General features: G+C 32.3%; 2 protein-coding genes and 1 long non-coding RNA gene across 8 annotated transcripts; 1 reads left to right on the top strand and 2 right to left on the bottom strand.

Annotated features, from left to right (window-relative positions):
- On the top strand, positions 7-24,409 carry LOC107643437. 6 transcript variants are annotated; one of them, XR_002362712.1, is made up of 3 exons: positions 7-339; positions 22,290-22,297; positions 24,399-24,409. XR_002362712.1 is itself a non-coding variant. In XM_016347081.2 (3 exons), the coding sequence occupies exon 3, from the start codon at positions 2,360-2,362 to the stop codon at positions 3,269-3,271; it is 912 nt and encodes a 303-aa protein (XP_016202567.1). In that variant the 5' UTR covers positions 7-339; positions 1,920-2,128; positions 2,212-2,359; the 3' UTR covers positions 3,272-4,236. The 6 variants fall into 6 exon arrangements, 3 of the variants coding, with proteins under 3 accessions (XP_016202567.1, XP_020979163.1, XP_020979164.1); XM_016347081.2 differs by lacking the exons at positions 22,290-22,297; positions 24,399-24,409 and adding exons at positions 1,920-2,128; positions 2,212-4,236; XM_021123505.1 differs by lacking the exons at positions 22,290-22,297; positions 24,399-24,409 and adding an exon at positions 2,212-4,236 and having other exon boundaries at positions 104-240; positions 280-339.
- LOC110271876 lies at positions 11,557-14,173 on the bottom strand. Its single transcript, XM_021123506.1, has 6 exons — positions 13,577-14,173; positions 13,385-13,448; positions 12,757-12,824; positions 12,436-12,556; positions 11,960-12,040; positions 11,557-11,825 (listed from the first exon to the last, which is right to left on the bottom strand). Exons 3-6 carry the CDS (start codon positions 12,816-12,818, stop codon positions 11,709-11,711), a joined length of 381 nt encoding a protein of 126 aa, XP_020979165.1. The 5' UTR covers positions 12,819-12,824; positions 13,385-13,448; positions 13,577-14,173; the 3' UTR covers positions 11,557-11,708.
- LOC107643438 lies at positions 14,824-17,044 on the bottom strand. The gene is made up of 4 exons (XR_001620857.2): positions 16,887-17,044; positions 15,831-15,948; positions 15,385-15,494; positions 14,824-14,954 (listed from the first exon to the last, which is right to left on the bottom strand). It is a non-coding gene; the product is annotated as an uncharacterized LOC107643438 (long non-coding RNA).

Genomic DNA, 24,881 nt, shown 5'->3' with positions numbered 1-24,881 from the left:
TTACACTCGCAGAGTGACACGAGCCATCATCCCTTCATTTTTCTGAAGGACATTGCTCTTCCCTGTTCCCTCTCTGAGAAAGAAAAGAGGAGACAAACCCTAGCATTCACCACCGCTGCTGCTCTTCTCACCGCCGTCGTCCCACCATCGTTTAGTCGTCCTCCACCGTCCCCTCTGCTGTATTCTCCAACGCCTCTGCTCATTCGCCAACTTCTTCGTGTCGCATCGCCAGCTCCAGTTCGGAAGTTCGTCGCCCATCGTCCGTGGTTGTCCGTCGTACGTCGCTGCCGGCGTTCTTGCTCCCTCTCCCTCATACTCTGCTCACTTCGCAGACCGAAGGTAATCTATGTTTTCTTGATTTTATTTTTGTTTTTTATTTCTTTCTTATCCCTGTTTTCTCTGTCTTCTTGCTTAGTTTATTGAGATTCATACTCTGCTCACTGCTCATTCGGTAATGGCTATTTTCTTTCTTATTTTTTTTAATTGTTCAGATTCAGAGAGGTTCCTCTTCTTTGCTTGCTTGGATCAGTATGGTTTAGGATATTCATTTTCCTGAATGATTTGAAGCAGAATTTAAGTGGACCAATTTAATCTTGCTTGTTTTTTGAGATAATTTAATCTCCTTTGTTAACCTAATTTAATTTTGCTCGCAGTAAACCCCAATTATTCAAGCAGCTTTTTTGTATGAGTGCTAAAATTATGATAGAAATAGCTGTCAACAGCTTTCTTTTTTATTCTTGCATTGTTTGGGCAGTATATTTGTTTGCAGTTTCCTTTTGCATCTTATTGAATGCATTGCTTACTGAATCTAATCAGAAGCTATGATGATGAATTTTGTAGCATTGGTAGGATACACGGTAGGATACTTTTAAAGATTTTGATTAATAGAAGTAGAGTTCTCTTCCAATTATAGCTTGCAAATTCTTACTAGGTTTTGTCCAGGGCCTTCAATTCAATTTAGTTTAGAGTTATTTGTTACAAAAGAAGTCACATTTGAAATTCTTTTTTCTTTACTTTTCTTTTTCTTTACTTATCTTGTTTCAATGTATGCTAACAGCTCATGAATTAGTCTCATAAGTTGGAAACTCTGATTTCTGTACAATCAGTTCCTACATGCTTTTAACTACAATATATAATTGGGATTCATTTCTACAAGTTTCTTGATATAAGTTTTCTTTAGCCTCTGTGCTAACTAGAAGAATGTAGTTCCATCATAGCGTATGGTCTTTAATGTTTGCTACTTTCTTGTATCTAGCTTTATTGTTGAGAGAATTTAATATGTTGCAGATTTACTAAGATCATATGACTTTAGTTGATGTAATGTTTTAAATTTGGATGATATTTTAAAGTTTATATTAGATTATAATTATATTTTAGTGTGTTTATTTATATTTTATTTATTATTTTATTATAAAATGGTTATTCTGGTTGAACTATGGTTGAACCAGTAAATTAGTGAACCAGTAACTAAAGCGGTTCGATGACCGGTCCGTTTTTCAGAATTTTGGTGTAAACATTTGAGATTTATGATAATTCTTCCTTTTCCTTTTTCTTGCATGAATCGAAGATATAGTTGAGGCATTAGTCACACCAATTAAATAGTTGATTTCATTATGGGTTCCATTGTTTTTCTCCTTTCAGCTTTGACATTTTTTTTGGTTCCCTTCATTGTTTCACTTGCTTTGGTTACTATAGCACGGTAGATGTGAATAGTAAACTCGAGAGTTAACTCTCTAGAGTCTTGGTTGGCAACCATGCACTACTAGTTTGGCTTATTCCTTTTTCTTTTCCTTTTCTTTCTTCTTCTCTAGTTTGCTGAAAGTAACGAGTTTACATTTCATGTTTTCTCAGTTACACAGTTTAGAAATTAAATTATGTTTAGTAGTTAACAATGTCTTGGTTGCTGAATGAACTTGCAGTAGGAGAACAGTGGACATTATACAACCATGTTGGTCCATCATATATTAGAGGGTTCCTGTTACTATCATTGTGACCCTTGAGTAGGTCAATTTATCGAAGGTTTTGTGAATTTGTATTCTCTGGAAGGCTAGTGCTATTTGATTTCACAATTATGGAAGCAACAAAGGCTCTTTCACACTCCAAAGCCATCTCTTTTGGTTTTTCGATCGTGAGCAACAGCTTCTTTCTGAGACCTTTCAACAAGCATTTTCATGCTGATATACTTAATAATGACTATCGATTTCACTGCAGACCTATACACATTGGTTCCCAATTGAATTGCTCCTACGGAAAGCAATTCTCCTTTCTGAAACCAACAAGAAAAAGGGCTGATCTACTGCCAACTCCTACATGCTCAGTTGCCGGTAACTCCAGCAGCAAACCTCATAATCCAATCGAAATGTACTTGAGAGGTTTCTCGGCCGAATCAGTAAAAGCGGCTCTTTTGCAGTTGACTCCCATTGATATTGTGAAGTGGTCTGGGATATTATCCATCATAGCTGCGGCCACAAAATGGACTGTGAACACACTCTTCAGTCCTTTCTTCTGGATGTATTTTAGTTGGTCATGGTTGTTTTGGCCGTGGTTTGTAGCTATATTGATTGCATTTTATGGGTTACACTGCTTTAGGAAACATTTACATGGCGAGGCAAACATGTTCGAGCAATTGGCAATTGTTACATCAGCTTTTACATGGCTCACTCTGGTTCCGCCAGGTTTTTTCAATGGCTACCTTGAAGGCTGGCCTTTTGTTTTCTTTTTTGTGTATCATTATTTCTTTTTCTTCAATGTTAGTGTTCGAAAGAGGTTGTATGGAGACTATTTTACCCGGCCCCATGACCCTAAATGGGATGTCAACTTGCCGATGACGTCGCGCCTTGTGTTTAGTGCAGGAGTCATGGTTGCCCATTGGCTTGCAGCATTTGAAGGGCCAGAGCTTCACCGGATACCAGGTGGGTGGAACAATCTTGGAATTTGGGCTTTAATTCTCACAACTCTACTAATGCAGTACAATGCAACATTATATCTTGCTAAGTATTCAGAAAATGTGGTTGTGCCAACTGCTGTTGTTCAATTTGGACCGTATCGCTGGGTTCGTCATCCAATATACTCATCAACTATGCTTCTATTTGTAACAAACTTCCTTGCGCTTCGTGCACCCTTGAGTTTGCTGTTTGTTGTAGCAGTTTGTTTGTTGTATTATAGGCAGAAGGCAAAACTGGAGGAGGCTTTAATGGTTGAGACTTTTGGTGAGAGTTATACACAGTATGCTAGCAAAGTTAAGTACAAGTTGATTCCTTTTATCTATTAGTTGGTCTCTGAAATATATTTGTTAGAACTTTGAAATTTGATTGGAATGTCAGGCTTAGGCAAAAGAGTGGCTCTAGAAATCTGGAAAATTTTATGATTTAGTTTACGTTTTGATGCTCAAGTTCATTCCATTGTTGTTTTGATGGCATAGACAATTTACTTTCTAATATTCAAAAATGCAAACAAAATCTTTTTCCATTAGGTGCAAGTGGGCTACATGAATTAAACAACATTGTTATGTGCTTTTGTAATTCATTTCCTAAGCATGCAAACATTGTTTAATTCTTTAAGGGATCTTGACCTGTGTGCCCTGCATGTGTGTAAAGTATACCTTGTTATGAATAACAAATGGCAAATTCTAGTATCCCTATCTTTATGATGTGACTATTTAATTGACCAGTCAATAGCAAGGTGACAATTGGTGAAGGCCATTAAATACTTGTCAGTTTTGCTGTGTTCAAATCAACGTGTTAATAAAGGTAATTATTGCAAGTGGTGAGTAAACTTAATTAAATTAGGCAATATTGTAACTTAACATATTTGAGATTTATGTTTAATTAAAATTCAATTATTTTATTGGCCCAAAAAGTAGAGAACCACCATTGTGCAGTGGGACACTAGGGTAAGAGGCCTGATCGTGATGGGTGTAAAGGATTTTTTGCGGCAGCATAAGTGTTTTGGGATTATCTTGGTTCTGGAATTAACTAGATATTTGTTCTCTCTAAATTGAACTTTTGGTATGTGTTTTTAAATAGTTATTTTTAGCCAAGACAACAAATCAGCAATGGATTTTGATCAATGCGGCGGCTGTGTCATGACTGGCCTGCAGAAATGTGTGTTTTGGATAATTTCGGCTACGAAACCATTTCCGATGGAGTTGAGTGGTTGGAAAGATACAACACTAGGTGGAGTTAAGTTGTGATATTATAGCTTCTGGATAGTCATCATATTATGGTGGTTTTGTGGTTTTTGTTTTTACAAATTGTTTCTCTCCCATTTAAGTTATGATTATATTTATAGCTTCAGGATAGTCATCATATTCACTAATATCCCGCCATGATAGAACGCATCTTGTAAAAATGATTTTTTTTTTTTTGGCATATTTTAATGAATTTCAAATTAGATTTCACGACTAGAGAAGAAACAACACTAGGTTGACTTGGGGATCTTGAGTGTGAAGCTGGAACATCTTTTTAACCCTTAAACATTTTTTAATTTTCAATTCAAACACGCAATTTTTATACTAAAAATCAACTATTCAATCAATTATCATGTATATTTATATTTTTATACGTATATAAGTTTAATACAAATTAATCACTCATGTCACGTGTTTATCAAGCACTCACCTAATGCTCAATTAAAAACTCAAATCACTCTAGTTGCATCATCAATTCCAATTCATCGCGTCATGCTTTCTTCTTTTCTCATGATAATGAATTTTCTTCATCGTATCTTGTTACCTTTTCTTCTCAACGTATCAAGAATCATCGAGTCTCATCAACAGTGTGATTATCTTTATTCGACTTGCTCCATTTTTCTTACAACATGAACCATCATTTCAATTCTCATTCTTTGTTTTTCTAGTCAATTTTATTTTCTCTGTTTTTATTATATTTTGATAGTCGAATTTTAATTCTTTTTTATTATGCAATTTAGCTAAAATTGTAGTGCAGAGCCATGTAGTAGAAGAAGAAAAAAGGAAACCATTGTTAAAATTGATTCTGGTGCTGCCATTGTGATACCTTCAGATTTGATTTACATTTTTATTTGCTGTTTTTAAGGCGAGTTTTTTTTTTTTTATTTTTTTTTCACCGCCTATTTTTTATGTATGGTAGGGTATGTTGATTTTTAGGGATTGGAGTAAAATAAGGTATTTTATTGTCCATGGCATGCCTCAATTAATATAGAACTTGATCATACTTTCATGATGTATTCTTGAATCATTGATTGAATCCAACATGTTCCTATTGATTTCAATTGCATAATCTACATTATTTATAGGCATTATTATCTATTGCATTGTGTTTCTAAACTTCCTTTATAATGCTGTTTATGCAGAAAATCTCGTTTACCAAGGATAAGATTGGGACTACGTCAAATTATATATTAGACAAACTTTTTTTTTCTTTTAATATTTAAGTGAAATTTTGTAAAGTCGAATGAGAAAAAAAAAACACATATTATAATATTATATAATAATTGGATTTTTAAGTTTGAGTTTTGGCTTTAGAATCCTAAGAATGTTAATTATAATTGGAATTACATATCGTAATCAAACACACTATAAATCATAATACAAAATTCGATTATAATCATACGCGCTCAAAATAATAATCAAACTTAACAGTTTAAATTCATGCTACGATTAGAATATAATCAAGCACACTCTAAATTATAGTACAAAATTATAATAAAATACACTTTAAATCATAGTACAAAATTTTGTTATAATCAAACACGCTCAAGTTAATAATCAAACTCAAGAATTCGAATCAAAGTTCAATGCTATATTTGAATTATAATCAAACACATTCTAAATCATAGCACAAAGTCCAATTATAATTAATTACGTTCAAGATAATAATCAAATTCAAAAATCCAAATAAAAAATTAAACTCATGCTACAATCAAATTATAATTAAATATTAATTTGAATAAAAACATACAAGGAAGAAAAGAACGAGTAGAATACATAAAGATAATTTTTACCAAAATTTCAACCCCATAGTGTCATACAGCAAGTATTTCTGAAAAATCTTTTTATATTAATGTTGAATAAGCGATAATAATTATGCTTCAAAACTATGGAGTAGTAATTTGGAATGGTGCTAGTTTTCTATCTCTTTGTCTTTTTGGTTCTTGCTTCACGATAGATAAACTATTTTTTTTCTCTTTTGCCCTTAAAAATTTCCTTGTTTTTTTCCTTTTCTTTTTCCCTTGATTTTGTAATTTTTAAGGGCCAAAATCTTTGTTCAATAAATTATACATTATTGGATGAAACTGACAAAGCTTAAAATACAAAAAGAAACTTAATATCAAATAAAAATAGCTCTGATTCAGATATGAACGTCGAATATAAATTTGTTGCTTGTTATTCTTAAAATAGGAAGATTGGTCATGGTTTCATATATAATATTGTTAGTCGAAAATAACTAAATTCAAAGAATGAAGTGATTCGATATATAAAGTGAGCATTGAAGTAGAAATTGGTATCAAAGGAGGTGTATTTAGGGACATCGAGTAAGAGTTCAATTGGCATGAGTTTGATTGGCACAGTAAACTGAGGAGTTACTTGAATAAAGAAGATCGAAGATTTTCAAAATCAAAGGTTATCTAACAACTGCCATACGATCAAGCAAAAGAGCGAGAACGGTTACTAATGTTTACGCACACATGGGGATGCCGTTTCAGGATTGATCAGTTGAGGAAAATGGCTATAAATATTAGAAGGCTCGAAAGTACAAGGGTTGGAACTTGGTTTCAAAAATTATTCACGCACACTCACATCCCAGCGACTTTCTGAGTCTGCTTCGAGTTAAATTTCTGTAGGGTTCCTTCCACTCGTTTTTACTTTTCATTTATAATTTCTGCAAAAAACTTTATTTTTCATGTTCAATTTATCTTTCAAGCAACTTTAATTTTCTTGTTAAATTTACATTTCAAGCACTTTTAATTTCCATGTCAAAAGTTCTTTGATTCAATCGAAGGCGTTTTATCGCACTGTTTAAATTCAATGTAAGTCATTTCTATTTCAATCAATTTTACTTTAAAAAATCTTTATTTAACACCTTTTCAATCTTTCCTTTTAAATATTGTCTGATTCGAGGATCTTTGATGCAATCTTAGAAAAATTGGTACTCGCAAAAAGAGCAGTTGGTTTCACTCCCAAATCATTAGAATCGAACTACCATCAATTTGCTAAAAATCGACAAAACAAATTAGCACGCCCAGTGGGACAGTTTTAAACTAAAGTGTGTCAGATGATTTTAGTGTCATTTGGTGTATGCGACTGAGAAGTGGAAGAATTATTCACATGGCTGATGAAGTGTCGAATGTGAATGGTGGTTCGTTGATGAGCGAATAATTTATACGCTTTTTGGAATTGTTTTTACATAGTTTTTAATATGTTTTAGTTACTTTTTAGTATATTTTTATAGTTTTATGCAAAAATTCACATTTCTGGATTCTACTATGAGTTTGTGTGTTTTTCTGCAATTTCAGGTATTTTCTGGCTGAAATTGAGGGATCTGAGTAAAAGTCTGATTTAGAGGCTGAGAAAGGGCTGCAGATGCTATTGGATTCTGACCCTTCTGCACTCGAAGTGGATTTTCTAGAGCTACAGAAGCCCAATTGGCACGCTCTCAATTGCGTTGGAAAGTAGACATCTTGGGCTTTCCAACGATGTATAATAGTTCATACTTTGGCCGAGATTTGATGGCCCAAACTGGCGTTCAACGCCAGCCAGAGACCCTTTTCTGGCGTAAAACGCCGGAACTGGCACCAGAACTGGAGTTAAACGCCCAAACTGGCATCCAAGCTGGCATTTAATTCTAGAAAAAAACTATGCACGTGTAAAGCTCAATGCTCAGCCCAAGCACACACCAAGTGGGCCCCGGAAGTAGATTTCTGCACTATCTGCACTTAGTTACTTATTTTCTGTAATCCTTAGTAACTAGTTTAGTATAAATAGCACTTTTTACTATTGTATTCAAATCTTATGCCATTTTTCACATTTGGTAGGCTGGCCATTCGGCCATACCTAGACCTTTTTCTCTTATGTATTTTTCAACGGTGGAATTTCTACACCTCATAGATTAAGGTGCGGAGCTCTACTGTTCTTCATGAATTAATGCAAGTACTATTGTTTCTCTTTCAATTCACGCTTACTTCTTCTCCAAGATATACTCTCGTACTTAATTCAGTTAAGTCAGAATGAAGGGGTGACCCGTGACAATCACCCACTATCTTTGTTACTCGCTTAGCCAAGATCCGCGTGCCTGACAACCACAAGCGGTCTACATGATGTTCACCGTAGTCATTGGACGACAGCTGGAGTATAGTCTCTTGGGTCTCTGATCCACGGATTTGACTTGCCTCTCCTGACAACAGAGCATTCGAATCCATAAGATTAGAACCTTTGTGGTAGAGGCTAGAACCAATTGGCAGCATTCCTGAGATCCGGAAAGTCTAAACCTTGTCTGTGGTATTCTGAGTAGGATCTGGGATGGGATGACTGTGACGAGTTTCAAACTCACGAATGTTGGGCGCAGTGACAGTGTGCAAAAGGATAGAGAGATCCTATTCCGAGAAAAGTGAGAACCGACAGATGATTAGCCGTGCAGTAGCTGTGCCTAGTATTTTTCATCCGAGACGAGAGATCCGACAGTTGATTAGCCGTACAGAAACCGTACCTGGACCATTTTCACTGAGAGGACGGATGGTAGCCATTGACAATGGTGATCCACCAACATACAGCTTGCCATGGAAGGGAGCACGCATGATTGGATGAAGATAATAGGAAAGCAGAGGTTCAGAAGCAACAAAGCATCTCCAGACGCTTATCTGAAATTCTCACCAATGAATTACATAAGTATCTTTATTTTAATTTACGTTTTGTTTATCTTTCAATTATCAAAACTCATAACCAATTGAATCCGCTTGACTAAGATTTACAGGATGACCATAGCTTGCTTCAAGCCGGCAATCTCCGTGGGATCAACCCTTACTCGCGTAAGGTTTTATTACTTGGACGACCCAGTGCACTTGCTGGTTAGTTGTACCAGAGCTGTGAAAAGTGTGATCACAATTCTGTGCACCAAGTTTTTGGCGCAGTTGCCAGGGATTGTTCGAGTTTGGACAACTGACGGTTCATCTTGTTGCTTAGATTAGGTAACCTTCTTTCTTGTTTCAACCTTTATTTTCTTTTCAAAAAGTTTTTAAAAATATTTCAAAAAAAAAAAGTTTTCGAAAAAAATGTTCTTCTGAATTTTTAAGAATGAATTCCACCTTAGAGCTTCATGATGATATGTTGAAGCTTGGCTTGCTATTAAGCCATGTCTAATCTTTTGGACTGAAGCTTCCACTTATCATTGCAGCTATTGGAGGAGCCTTTGGATTCTCATTTATAATTCTGTGCTAAAGCTTGGCTTGCCATTTGGCCATGTCTAATTCTTTTAGACCGAAGCTTTAGACTAACATTGCATGAATCCTGGAATTCTTATTAAAAATTTTGAATTTCTTTATTTTCTTTTTCCAAAATAATTTCGAAAAATTACAAAAAAAATTTAATAAAATCATAAAAACCAAAAAAAATTTTGTGTTTCTTGTTTGAGTCTTGTGTCAAATTTTAAGTTTGGTGTCATTTGCATTTTTTTAAATTTTCTTAAAATTTTCGAAAATTCATGCATTATGTTCTTCATGATCTTCAAGTTGTTCTTGATGATTTTCTTTTTTTGATCTTTACATTTTCTTATTTTGTGTCTTATCTTGTTTTTCATATGCATTTTTGAATTATTAGTGTCTAAAATTTAAAAATTTTTAAGTTTGGTGTCTTGCATGTCTTTCTTTTCTTAAAAATTTTCAAAAATATGTTCTTGATGTTCATCATGATCTTCAAAGTGTTCTTGGTGTTCATCTTGACATTCAAAGTGTTCTTGCATGCATTATTTGTTTTGATCTTAAATTTTTATGTTTTGTTTTATTTTGTTGTTTTTTCCTCTCCTCATTAAAAATTCAAAAGTAAAAAAAATATCTTTTCCTTATTCTTCTCATAATTTTCGAAATTTTTAGTTGACTTGGTAAAAAATTTTAAAATCTAGTTATTTCTTGTTAGTCAAGTCAAAATTTCAATTTAAAAACTTTATTTTTTCAAAATCAATTCTTTTTTATTTTTTTTTATGATTTTCGAATTTCATTCTTAGAATTTTTCAAAATCTTTTTCATTTTTCTTTTAATTTTTTGAAAATTTTAAAACTAATTTTTCAAAATTTTTTTCTTAATTTTAATTCATATTTTCGAAAATCCTTGCTAACAATTAATGTTTTGATTCAAAAAAATTCAAGTTTGTTACTTTCTTGTTATGAAATGTTCAATCTTTAAATTCTAGAATCATATCTTTTAGTTTCTTGTTAGTCAAGTCATCAACTTAAATTTTAAAAATCAAATCTTTTTAATTTCTTTTTCAATTCTTTTTCAAAATAAATTTCAATCATATCTTTTTAAAATTTTAATTTCAAAATCTTTTTCTAACTTCTTATCTTTTCAAAATTTATTTTCAAATCTCTTTCAACTAACTACTTGACTTGTTTGTTTTAATTTTAAAAATTTACTATTTCTTATCTTTTTCAAAATCACCTAACTGCTTTTTCACTTTTCATTTTCGAAAACAACTAACCACTTTTTCAAAATTCTTTTTAATTAACTAATTGTTTTAAATTCTAATTTTATTTTATTTCTTTTAATATTTTCGAACACTAACTAAATAATTAAAATAAAAACAAAAATATTTTTCTTTTATTTTACTTAAAAAAAATTCGAATACTCTCTCTCTCATCTCTTTCTATTTATTTTATTTATTTACTAACACTTCTCATCTAATAATTCGAACCCTCTCCCTCTCTCTGTGTTCGAATTCTTCTTATTCTCTCTCTTCTCATTCTTCTATTCTTCTATTCTTATACTCACATAAAGGAATTTTTATACTGTGATATAGAGGATTCCCATTCTCTCTTTATTCTCTTCTTTTTCATATGAGCAGGAATAGGGATAAAGACATTTTTGTTGAAGCTGATCCTGAACCTGAAAGGACTCTGAAGAGGAAGCTAAGAGAAGCTAAAGCACAACACTCCGGAGAGGACCTTACAGCAAATTTCGAAAAAGAGGCAGACATGGCAGCCGAACCTGAGAACAATGTTGGAGATGCAAGGAAGATGCTTGGTGACTTTACTGCACCAACTTCCAACTTCTATGGAAGAAGTATCTCAATTCCTGCAATTGAAGCAAATAATACTTTAATTAAAAATTATAATTATTTTTTTTAAAATAAGTACACATTAAAAATTAATAACTAACTTAATCATATCAACAATAATTCATATGAGAAATTTATAACTTTATGACATTAAATACTAAATTATAAATTAACAAAATATTAACAGTGTGAATCGAATTAAAAATAAAACCTTAAAAATAAAACCATAAGTAATAATCCAATAACTTCAATTTATATTTTAAAAAAATTCTAAATTCCAAACATAAAAATCGAAAAGAACCAAAAGAAAAATAACAACTCAAGAAAAGACAATATTTTTACCAAAACAAACATATATTTAGCATTATTCTATTAGATAGACTCTAAAATAGATTCCAAAACATGTGCATCCAAATTCTCAAGTTTTATTCTCAATCTTGATCTTCTTGCAAGTTGAGGTATCTCCTTATACTTTCGAATCTTCCGACTCCGAGGATAGTCGCTTGGTTGGGGTAATAGCATTTTCCAACACTTCGGATTCATCATTTTTCACAACTTCATTAGAGAATTCAAGCAACAAATTCTGTATAAAATACTACGATAAATTAAAGACTTCCTTCTCACATTTGATTTTATCTCAATAATAATTTTTAAATAAAATAAAGATCTAACTTTGAGAAAACTAACAAACAAAAAATTCATTTTTTGAACAAATACCTTAGCACCTTCTACTTTCTCTCCTTTAATAATTGAGGATGCCTTTGAAGTTAGAAGCAAATCACTGGTGTAGTCAACATCCTAAAATTATAATTAGTTATTAATTAGTATTTATAAATTAGATACTACTAATGATCAAGAAAGAGAAAAATAAACTTAATTTTTAATAGAAAGTATACTTATAACTGTAATCACAATTTGAATAGGGTAAGCCTTTTTGAATTTATTTATGAGGTCCACATTATCAGTCATCTTCTTAACTTTATAAGAAGGTGAAAAATGTGGATTATCAGATATTTGAACTTCAACAATGAAAAGGAAGGTCTTATCAATTAGGTTGAGTAAAAGTGTAGGTGTATCTGATAGATTTCCTTTCTGCAGGGTATTATATAGTATATTAATAATAATAATATAAAAATTACCTTTAAAAATATCTTCACGAATGTTTTTAGAAATAAATATTGGTTAGAACCTACCAATAAGAGTGGATCAAGTATCTCTACACAGCTCTTTCCCAAAACTTGTTTTGCCTCCTTGTCAAAGATTATGAAATATGCACAATCAGAGTCATCAATGACACCAAGCTTTATTTGGTACCTGCTTAATAAAATAAAACAGTATAAAAAAAGGCTAAACATAGACTTATTCAATATCTAATCCATTGTGATTAGACTTTAAATTAAAAAAATAAATAAATAACCTTAGAGTTATGGATAAAAGGAGACGGTGAGAATTAAAATACTACGTTAGATAACACATAATATTAAACTAAAGAATTAAAAAAATTATATACCCACCTATTTTTAAATTGGATGACATTTGCTTCTTTAAGATTGAAGAACATCTTTGTGCCATACATGAAATTCTGTAAAACATTTTTTTTTGAAATTTAATTTAATACAAAATGAGTAAAAACTCACATAAAAAATAGTAAAAACTCATATAAAAATTCACATAATTATAGATAAATATTACCGTTATATAATTTCACTCTAACAAATTGTAAGACCACAACAGTTTCATCTTTATTGTCGAATCCCAAAAAAGCATTTAATTCATGTGTATAGTTGCCAAAAAGTGCACACTCTATTATTTTTCTATGTTAAATAGAATATTTAATGTTAAATATATTTTTATAACAAAATAAACAAAAAATAATTACAACTAAAAAAGTAACTACCAATAAAATAATATCAAATTATATATATTTTTTATATTTTATATTTAAAAATTAACAATAAAATTAAAACGTCAAACACAATTTAAAAAAATTAATAATTAGTTTATTAATTATTTTCAAAAAAATATTCATAATAAAATAAGTTAAAATAACAATTTAAAAAGATGAGAATATCAAAATTTTTAGATTTATAAAAATAAATATATGATTATCTATCATCAATCTTTAATTCAATAATAGTGTACTTAGTGAATTTGCCATCCTTTTCAAGTGTCCTCTCATTCCCAATTTCAGCAAGATATCTAACATCTGAAATGATTTAAAATAAAAAAAAATTGTTATCAATAAGTTCATTAAAAACAAAATACAGCCGAAATTATCAATAAAATAAATAAATTTATAAATAAATTATACTTTTTCTAAAACAATAAACTTACCAACTAAGTAAGTGTAATCGTACCAGGAGCATTGAGAATGTCAAAACTCACAAAATTAAATCCATATCGTGGGATACTTGATAATTCTAGAAGTCTGTACACATTAGTACGTCAGTTTAAAACTTTAAATTAACCACATACCCATGATGTGTAGTCTTGAAGTTACTCTCATTGAGTCCAACACTAAAATATCTTATTTGGTAAGATATTCCTTTCTTTAGCAAATTTACGGATCGAGACACAAGAGCCCTCTTAATCGAGGCGTGTATTTTTTCTCCCTAGAATTGATAAACAAAAATCAAAGATAAATTAGATGAGGATAAACAAAGAAATTTAAAATATAAATAATATAAATTGAAAATAAAATAAAAAAATATTAGTAGAAAACTCGCGTCTTGATCAAGCCAAACCATCTCAATTGAGTATGGCAATGAAGAATTTTCGTAACTTAGTAGTGTCCATGACCGTATCACTTGTATACATACACCCAAATCTAGAGGACTAATTTAGTACTTTACCCTAGACTTTAAATGTATGTAAAAAAAGGGGTTTGATGTACTTTAATTGTGGTGCTACACATATCTCATAACTTATTATATTTTTATAGTTGACGCATAGTTAAAATTTTTTAAATTTGATTGACTTTAATTTAAATTTGAATTAAATTTGTAGATAAAGTAAATAAACATATTAACAATTTTTAAAATTCTAAATTAACATAAATATATTTAAATTTACGTACGTAGTTGCAATTTTTTGAAAAAAATCTACAAAAATTTAAAAGTTAGTACTAAAAAGAATCAACAAAATTTTAAAAAATAGTGTTAAAATTTAAAAAATAACAACCTAAATAAAATAATTTAAAATTTAAAAAATAACAACCTAAGTATAACAACCCAAACAAATAATTTAAAATTTAAAAATAACAACCTAAGCAAATAAACTCCCAGACTCAACGTATGAGCGCTCTATTAGTTCCCCATTTGTATTACTATAAAGATAAACTAAGAATGAATTAGGTCTTTCATTGGTTTTCAAAACTGCGGCGTTAAATTTTAGTTTCTTTAATTTTTTTTAAACTATACTTTATGTTTCTAAAAATTTGGCAAAATTTTTTTTATTAAATTTTATTTTGTTTTAGTTTTGTCTCGAAAGCCCAATGAAATCCTAAGCCACAACTGTATTACAAAAAGAATGAAACTGAAAAAATGTGAGAATGGAAAAAAATTAACATAAAGAAGAGGAAGGCTAATGGATTGGACATAGAGCTTGAACTTAGAATAGCACCTGCATATTGCTTAGGCCCTCTAAAATTTGATTTACACACCTAGCATAATTGGGCACAAGATATTACCTTTGGTGCTGGAAGTAAGCAAGCCTGCACAACATTTAAAGAAATAATAAATAATAAATCATTTTGTTGGCAACTAGAAGCCTGTGACAAAACATCATAAGATGCAGATAACTTCAAAACTAAAACTAAAATCAGATAGAATCCCCTGCTACACATAGAAGGTAACTTCTTTGTTATTTTAAGCACACCAGGAGAAGTGCCATAGTTAATAGTCCCGGTATAGGGTACTTCACCGTAGTGTCTAAATAAAAATATATAAATAAATAACTGGATGGTCTGATTTAAAGTAGTATACCAAATCCAGTGTCCAATTAACATGTTCAAAAGAAAAATGAATATTTAATTTTAATAATTCAAGCATAATAATAAGTTTTGAATTGATTCAACATCAAGGAACACAATTACACACAAATTTCAAATTTCTTGCAATACGGATGCACCACAGCATGCTTACTTGTAAAGAGAGATGAGAGGCCCAAGCTATTTCTTGCTTAAGAGTGGTCTCAGAATCCATCCTAATGGTTTCATCTTCTGAATCCAAATCTATCCACGAGCTAATTTTTCCTGAAAATTTGCCATTACATATTGAGAAGTTTCATGAGTGGTGAATCCAACAGTTTAGAAGCTTCACTACCAAAATAAATATATAAATAGCTTATTTACTATGAATAGAATAATATTTAATTGAAAATAACACACACAAAAACTAATAATTGTAACGAAAATGACTAAAAATTATATGATAAAATATTAATAAGTGTGAGTTGTACCAGTCTAAAAATTAAAAGAAAAATAAGCCATAATCCAATCAGATTTTAAACACCACAGACTAATTCAAACAGCTTTCCAAATCACTTGTAAGGATAAGGAATGCCAATAAGAATAATATAGAACTCATACCAACAACATGACTGCTCTACTGGGATGGACTCATGACCAGGTCTGACCCAGCAAATGGTAGAAGACCAGACTCTGCACTATCCTTTTGAACTAAACTTGGCCGATAAGCAGGATCCATCTGAATTGCACCATTAAAATCATATAAGCCCAAAGCACACTAAGAAACTAGATGTGTCAGCACCAGAACACAAATTATATAATAAAAATCCAAAAATTAAAAATTAGACTTTACACACACCAGTTATCATTTGCAAGATAGCAGATAAAAACAAACAAATGAAGCTTCAATGGAAGGGAAGGATTTCATCAGGGAACTTTATTACATATTTAAATATTATGTCTCTCTAATGTAGTCTAACAAGCTCTTCAACCGAAATCAAGTTGAAACGGCTTCCAAAATAAAGCATTAGACAAAGTTTCTTTTGGTAAGCATACTGACCAGTCACATATGAAATGGCAGCATCAAGCCGCTATATAACTGGCTAATTGGCTACCGTAGGAAACACATCCAACACAATGCAAGTCCGCTACTCGTCTTCGAAAAGCTTAAGACACTAATTGTTTTCTTCGAGTAACTCATATAACTAGGAAATCAGTGAACTGAACATAGTTTCATGAAACCATTTCTTAATCAGCTTTCAGTTACAATATCAGCTAGATTCTTCATTAACTACGTTTGGTGACAAATTTTTCAACCACGCCAACTATTTCTTCGCGTTTACAAAATTACTTGATTAATAACTAAAAAAAAGAAAGAAAACGATTAAAAAAAATCAACTGTATTGGTAAAATGTAGCTCAAGAGACCCATTCAATGTAACTCCAGAAGCTTCCAATAGAACAAGCAATGTTTCATCGTAAAAGGCCCCATTGAACAAGATTTCACTATAGGTGAGCTTACTGACCAATCACACACAGAAAATGCGCGCAACTAAAAGTTGCACAATGTGAGTGGCTAATTGGCCACCGCAAAAACCTAACCATTTCAAAATGCACCCTAAAACTAAGTTAGTTGGAGTTAGTTACAGTTAGTTAGTTAGTTAGTTAGGAGACGAACCAGAGGGGCAATAAAGAAATCGAAGCCACCGGACGAGAGATTGAAAGCGAGGACGTGTGGCATATCATCGTTGAACTCCGTTTCGATGCCACAATACCGTGACTCGCTCTTGTCACCTTGCCTTTCTCCGAGAGGCATTTTCGCTGAGCTACCTTTGCTTGGTTTCAGAGAGAAATGTGTGAATAAGAATAGCTGTTTAAGAAGAATGAGTAATACTATTACTGAGCTAAAGTGAAGAGCTATGAAGGAAGAATCATTGTTGAGTCAAGGGAGAAATTGTGTTGACCTGAATTTGAATTCTTTAAAGTTTGAATTTCACTCAACAGAGTAAAGTGTAATTTTTCTTTTTGAATAGTCTCTTTTTCATATTTATTATTGGTCCAACTTATAAAATTAATAATGAAAAATCATACTTTACTTTTTAAAATGAAATTTAAACTTTAGAAGATCCAAATCCGTTGAGGCTAAGAGGAAAAAAGGGATTTTGGCAAAAGTGTGTTTGGTTTAGCCCTTAAAAGTTAAAACATCAAAAGTTTCAAAAGCATATTTGGAGTTTCTTGAACGTTTTTTTTTTTTGAACTCATTTCAATTTTACAAACGGTCAATCTAAATACATACTAAAGCCAATGAACTATAGTTTAAATGGCATAATTTTTCCATTCTTACCTACAAGTCTGTCGAATAGTCTCATTTCTAATTTTTGAAAAAATAAAAAAAATCTAAACAGATGCTAGAAATTTTTTTTATTGTTCATGATACAGAAAGTTGAAAATGAGCGAAAGGGCCACCACCAATGCGGCAATGCCAATACCCGTTAGGGTTCTGATTCTTGGTTAGGGCTTTCGGCTTCACTAGTGTGGGCTTATTAATTTTTTTCCCGTATATTTTTGACGATTTTTAGATGTTGTTATACATACAAATATTTTTATAATCTAAATTCACACAAGTTTAGCCAAAAAAAAACTATGAACACATATGTTATCGCTTTTTTTTTCTCTGCATTTTTCAGTACAGAATTTTTTGCTAAAAAACACATCAATTTATTGACATAACATATAAAATTTTATACAAAACACTGAAATTTTTGTACATAACAAAAAATTTATCAATATAATATAAAAATTTTATATATAATACATAAATTTTTATTTATAACACAGAAATTTTGTCACATATCATAAATCTTTTTAAAAGTTTTTATGTTATACACCAAAATTTCTAGAATATATGTGTATTATTGGTTGAGTATTAATATTTTAAATATGTAATCCTTAAAAAAGCTTCTATATCAAAAAATGACATGTGTACCATTGAACTTGGATGAATAAAAAAAGAATTAAAAAAAAACTTATGAATGAGCAATGTATAAATTATTAAAAGAATGGTTGCATAATAGTAGTTGAAGTAAGTGCGATGCACAAAAATGAACAGACGTTTAAATGAACAAATAAATAATGTGTTAAGAATTTTAAATTATAAGATTAGAATTTTAATGAACAAAGCAACAAATTATTCCATTAATATAACACAAACGTTTGTTATGCTATTTTTTTTTAGTAAAGTATCGTTTTTGTCCCCAACGTTTGGGGTAAATCCTATTTGTGTCCCTAACGTTTAAATCGTTCTATTTATATCCCTAACATTTGTAAAAGTGATTCAATGTTATCCTTCCGTCAATTACACATCATGAGCGCTTTAGTTTGAGTTTTAAAAATCTTTTCTTGAAGTTAGAATACAAATGTTTGGAATAGAATCGATGATCTATTCCGAAAAATAGCTCATCAAATGTTAAAACTAATTCCTACAACATTTACATAATTCACTTTTCTAGAGATATAATTGAATCTAAACACAAATAGTGGGTATAATATTAAAATCGAACACATCAAAGTGAGACCTAATTGAGAATGAATACATCCAAATAAGAATAATTGAAAAATATAATCTGATTTGTTAGTATAATTGATAGTAGGATAACATTGAATCACTTTTATAAACGTTAAGGATACAAATAGGACGATTTAAACGTTAGGGACACAAATAGGACTTACCCCAAACGTTGGGGACAAAAATGATACTTTACTCTTTTTTTTTTTAAAGTTAGGAGTGAAACTCAAATTTAAGACTTTTAAGATAAGAATGAAACGATTATACTATTTGAATTATAGTTTATTAGCATGTTTGTTATGCTATTTTTTTTTTTTAAATTAAGAGTGAAACTCAAACTCAAACTCAAAACCTCTAAGTGAGAATAAATAGATTATATAATTTGAATTATAACTCGTTGGGACTTTCGTTATGCTATTTTTTTTCCAAAGAGAGTAGGTTATATTTCATTAATTATTGAAAAATGAAATACAAAGATGTCCAAAAGCAGGACAGCATAATAAAAGGAGGGGATTTCCCAAAAACACTACACTGAAGGTATTCATCCAACGGTGCATGGTCGAAAAACGAAGAAAAATCTTAAAGAAGAAAGAATGATAATTCAAATTGAATGCAACTAAGAGCTTGCCTCATGAAGATGACGACCTAAACTGGGAGTTCTTTAGATTTCACGGAGCAACTTGACAGAGCTTGGTAGAATGGCAGACGGCATAGAAGTAGAACCTTTAAAAATCAACTGGTTGCGAGCTTTCCAGCAGTTTCAGCAAATGATAGCAAGCAATTGAGGATTACGGTCAGCATTCTTTAACGGGTTAAGTATCTCTGTTGATGCAGTCCACCATGTCCAAAAGTCGTTAGGACTCTGAGGGGGAAGATAATCACGAAGATAACTCTGAGACCATACGTCTTTAATTCTAGAGCAATCGATCAAAGAATGAGTGACTGTTTCTGTTGCTTCATGACAGCAGGGGCATATTGGTGATATAGATGGGATGCGGTGATGAATCTGAGCAAGCACCGAAAGTCGGTCATGGAGAGCTTTCCAGATAAATAGCTTAATTTTGTGAGGCAAGTTCAACTTCCATAGATCAATCCACGGCTTTTTCTGCTGCATATAATTAGGGCAAAGCTCCAGAGGTGGATGGTAAAATAAATAGCCAATTCTATAACCTGAAGTTGTATCATATTACTTGGATTTATTCAAATTCCATTGTAATTTGTCCCTACTCTGCTAAATTTTAACTAACAAAATCCTGTTTGCAACGTCTTGGGAAAATAATTCTTGAATGAGATTCTGATTCCAATTCCTATCTTTAGTAATTAGATCTTTAACTTTTGGAGCCAACTCAGAAATAGCCTGTCTATTTGGCATGTCAGAAATCATTAAGGGATACGGAGGAGGCAACCAAGGATCCTCAAAGGTTCGGATATTCTCACCAGTACCCACACCCCAATTAAGACCTTTTTCAACAATCTTTCGGCCTTCCTGTATGCTCCTCCATCCCCAAGAAGGTAAGACTCCGATTTCTGCCATTATAGCATTACCATTGCTAAAGTATTTACCTCTTAGGATTTTGGATAATAAGGAAGTAGGCTGTGTTACAAGTCGCCAAAACTGTTTGCCTAAAAGCGCCAAATTTTGGATTCTGAGATTTTTAAATCCAAGGCCTCCTTCTTTTCGTGGGCGAGTCATAGTGTCCCAGCTAATCCAAGCCATCCGCCTTTTAGAACCTTTTTGTCCCCACCAGAACTAAGAAAGTAGAGAGTGAATTTTCGAAATTAAACCATCAGGCAACTTGAAGCAAGACAATGTATAAATAGGAATAGCTTCTCCCACTGCCTTAAGCAATACGTGTCTACCACCTGACAAAAGAAGATTGCGCTTCCACCCTTGGATTCTTTTCCGAACCTTTTCTTTGATCATACTAAAAGAAGCCTTTTTCGATTTAGAGACTGTAAAAGGCAAACCAAGGTATTTATCCTGAGCCCCAATATGATTAATATTCATAGAGTTAGCCAGTAGTGTACGAGTAGTGGAGGGAGTGTTGTGGCTAAAGAATACAGCATATTTATTAAGATTTACCCTCTGGCCACTGATGCTTTCATAAGAATTCAATAAATGCAGAATATTTGAACATGCTTCAGGATTAGCCTTACAAAATAAGATGGAATCATCAGCAAACAGGAGGTGGTTGGCCTTGGGACATCGCCTATGTATCTGAAGACCTTGAATCAGTCTGTTTTGTTCTGCTTTGTGTAGCAAGAAGGAGAGTTCTGCACAGAAAAGAAAAAGATAGGGGGATAAAGGATCTCCTTGTCGAATACCTCTATTTGGTTTGAAGAAATCATAAGGTTGTCCTTCCACAATAACAGAATAAGAAATATTTGTCACTAATTCTCGAATCCACATGATCCACCGGGAGTCAAAACCAAACTTCTCCAATATAAACTAAAGAAAGTGCCATTCCACCCTATCATATGCCTTACTCATATCTAATTTTAGCGCCATTTCATTTTCGAGTCCCCTTTTTTTGTTCTTCAAGTAATGCATACACTCGTGAGCAATTAGAATATTATCAGAGATTAATCTGCCTTTAATAAAAGCACTTTGCGTAGGGCTAATTAGTCTATTCATCATACCCTGAAGTCTATGTACAACTACTTTGGAGATAATCTTGTAAAAGACTGAAGATAGGCTTATTGGTCTTACTTGAGTCATATCTTTAGCATCAAAAATCTTGGGAATAAGATAGATCTGAGTGTGGTTAAAATCTTTCAAAATTCTGTCCCCTGAAAAGAAGCTCTTAACTGCTCGAAACACATCACCACTAAGTATGTTCCAGAAGCTTTGAAAAAATTTTGTTGTCATACCATCATCTCCTGGAGCACTTTGAGGATGAATGCTAAATGTTGCACGTTTCACTTCCTCCATAGTCACTGGTCTTTGAAGCCTACGGTTCATGTGAGTTGTAACCTTAGGTTCAAAATCAGTAAACAGAGGTTCAGGGTTCTCATGACAAGTGGAGGAAAAGATGTCCTTGAAATAAGATTCAGCCACAAAAGCAATACCAACATTTGAAGTAGCCACTTCACCATCACTGCCAGTTAGTTGCCAAATTCTATTCCTTCGGGTTCGATTTCTAAATTTCTGATGGAAGAAAGCTGTATTCTGATCACCAGATTGGAGCCATTTGACTCTAGACTTATCTTTCCAATAAGATTCCTCATTTTGCAATGCTTTTTCAAGTTTGTCCTCTATTTCTGAAATGATGTCGCCTCCATGAATTCCTGCTAAACGAAGTTCCTCTAGTTCAGACTGTAGTAAATCAATCTCCACCTTCGAATTAGATCTGTGTTCTTGCTGCCATCTAACAATCTTATACCGACAATGCTTTATTTTTTGAGCTAGGATATACATGGCTGAACCATCAATCTGTTCGTGCCAAACCTCTCTAACAATCTGCCTTATTTCATCATTGGAATACCATCTTTCTTGGAATTTGAATCGGCGTTTAGATCTCTCAGTTCTCAGATTAGAGTCTAAGAGAAAAGATGAGTGATCTGAGCCTGATTCTGACAGTCTAAGAACCGTTGCATTGGGATAGTGTTGCTGCCAATCAACTCCTACCAGGAATTGGTCCAGTCTTTCCTGTATCAACTCATCACCCCTCTGTCTATTCGACCAAGTGAATGGTCTTCCGACCATACCAATATCAATCAGGGAATTATCATCAATAAAACTGTTAAAGGTTTCAAAAGAAGAAGGAGATTTAGCACCCCCACCTTCTTTCTCCAATTGATTAGAAATGGCATTAAAATCACCCATTAACACAACCTTACCATTGAACTGTTGGGTGACTGAAGTTAATTCAGCAAATTGAGCCATTCTATGTTGATCATTTGATAAACAGCTAGAACACCATAGGGATAATTAGAACTAGCTGTCAGAACTGATGCCGCAATGAAGAATCTACCATGCTGTAAAATTTGAACAGTGCAACCATCCCTCCATGCCATTGCCAAACCCCCTGATAATCCATCCGGATTCACAATAAACCATTCCTTAAAACCACAAGATCTTAGTTTTTCTTCAACTTGTCGAGATTGATTTTTTGTTTCACAGATAAAACCAACCTCGGGGGAGTAGGATTTGCAAATCCCTTTAAGATTGTGGATTGTCAGGGGTCTCTCCAAACCCCGACAATTCCACGAGAGCAGTTTCATATTTCTTTGGGTGCCACTTGAAGGCTGGCACCCTCCACCGTCATAGTATCAGAGACAATATCATTGAGACAAATTTTCTTTGAAATATCTTCAGTACCATTACGTCCACTCCTCCGTTTGAAACCTATCACAGACTTTATGGAAATTGTTTTAGGTTCGGCTTTTTGTTCTCCTTTTTAAGCTTGGATATGACGTTGTTATTGTGTTGGACATTATTCATGGGATAGGATATCTCCAATAAAGCATTAGAAGAAGAATTAGTATCAGTAGCCGTACCTGTGTTTTCTGATTCACCCTCAATTTCTGCTCTAGAACCCGAATTGGCAGCAGTTTTTTCATTATTCTATTTTTTCTGATCATCTTGCACACTCATTTTTGAGAAACTGTCAAAAATCCAAGCAGGTGGAGATTTTTTCTTCGATTGAGCTGGAATAGAATCATCCCGAGGTTGGTTAGGATTGAAGGAAGCTTTCTTTTCAGTTAAACGCTACCGACTTGATCTGTCTTAAGCCATTCACTAACTCTATCTTCCTTGATATTATTTTGGGCAGAATCATCAATAAAAAATTGGCAGTTCTTAGATTCATGCCCCAATTTTGCACAATAAGTACAGAACACACCTATACGTTCATAGCGTACTCCAATTTCCATCATTTTCTTATTAGGATCAAGCAATTTCAGTGTATCCCTCATTCTTTTATCACCATTCAGTTCCACTTTAGCCTTCACTATGCGTGTATCTTTGCCTCTAACTTCAAATAGAGCAACATCTTCAATTTGACCAAGTCTCCCACCCAATTTTTGGCCAACCTCAAGCGTTTTGTATTGTTCAGGCAATCCCCAAAATTGTGCCCATATAGGAAAAGAAGAGATGTGATTATCCTCCATGTTTATTGACTGCTTCTATCTGCGAACATGAATAACAAAACTCTTGAATAACCAAGGTGAACCCCTTTCAATTCGAGTCACATCAGAGTCATTCTCAAAGAAAAATTAAAACTGGTTCTTGGATTTTTTGACTACTCTGAATCCTTCTGGTTTATTCCATATTGCATAGAGAGCTCCTTCCATGGTACCTACAGAAAAGATCCGATCTGAGAAAATTCTTCCCTCCGTGTACATGCTTGAATTCCTTCAGAAACATCTTCATAAGCTAAAACGATCAAATCATCCTCCTGATCACTATCAATTATATGAGGGTTCTGAGTCTCTAATTTGTTGCTCATGGTGTAGAAAAAATTAGAGTTGGTATTTAATGATTCCAGAGAGAAATAAGATATATGGAATGAGTGAATTAAAAAACGAATGAATTAAAAGAGGAATGAATTGGGAGAGAAAACGAAAATTAGGGAACTAAGTGGAAAAGAAATTAAGAGAAGAAAGTAGAAGAAGATAGAAAAGACTTTGACGAAGAATCATTTCAATTTCAAATATTATTATAGATCTTATTAAGGGTCCGTTTGAATAGGTTCATAAGTTATTTTTTTACGTTTAACTTATAAAAAAGTATAGTATTAATGTTTGGTATAATTTTCAAAATCAAATTGCAATTTTCTAAAAAGTTATTTTAGTGTTTATAGAAAAGTTAGAAAAATAATTTCTCTCAAATAAAAAGCTTTACTTCTCTTAAAATAAATACTTTTAGAATTAAAAACGTAAATACAAAATAACTTATTTATAAATTATTTTTATTATAAATATTTATTGTTTAAGTTATTTTTTCAAAAGTAACTTAAATAGTGGATGTTACAATACTCATGTATTGTTTGAAATTTTAAAACTCCTTTAAAATATTATAATATGCGTTGGTGTAGCATCCTAGAAAGTATTTCATTAATGGAGCTTTTAATGTATATTGATAAGATTATTAAGTAATTAATGTAT

This window comes from Arachis ipaensis, chromosome B05 (assembly GCF_000816755.2).
Source record: "Arachis ipaensis cultivar K30076 chromosome B05, Araip1.1, whole genome shotgun sequence".
Classification (NCBI taxonomy): domain Eukaryota; kingdom Viridiplantae; phylum Streptophyta; class Magnoliopsida; order Fabales; family Fabaceae; genus Arachis; species Arachis ipaensis.
This window is presented reverse-complemented; position numbering and strand designations above follow the sequence as displayed.

Coding starts and splice junctions, on each gene's coding strand:
- LOC110271876 (XM_021123506.1), bottom strand. CDS start 12,818: ATGTATGGCACAAAGATGTTCTTCAATCTTAAAGAAGCAAATGTCATC. Junction 12,557..12,756: donor GTCATCCAATTTAAAAATAG/GTGGGTATATAA, acceptor TTTATTAAGCAG/GTACCAAATAAAGCTTGGTG. Junction 11,826..11,959: donor AGAAAGTAGAAGGTGCTAAG/GTATTTGTTCAA, acceptor TATTTTATACAG/AATTTGTTGCTTGAATTCTC.
- LOC107643437 (XM_021123504.1), top strand. CDS start 2,072: ATGGAAGCAACAAAGGCTCTTTCACACTCCAAAGCCATCTCTTTTGGT.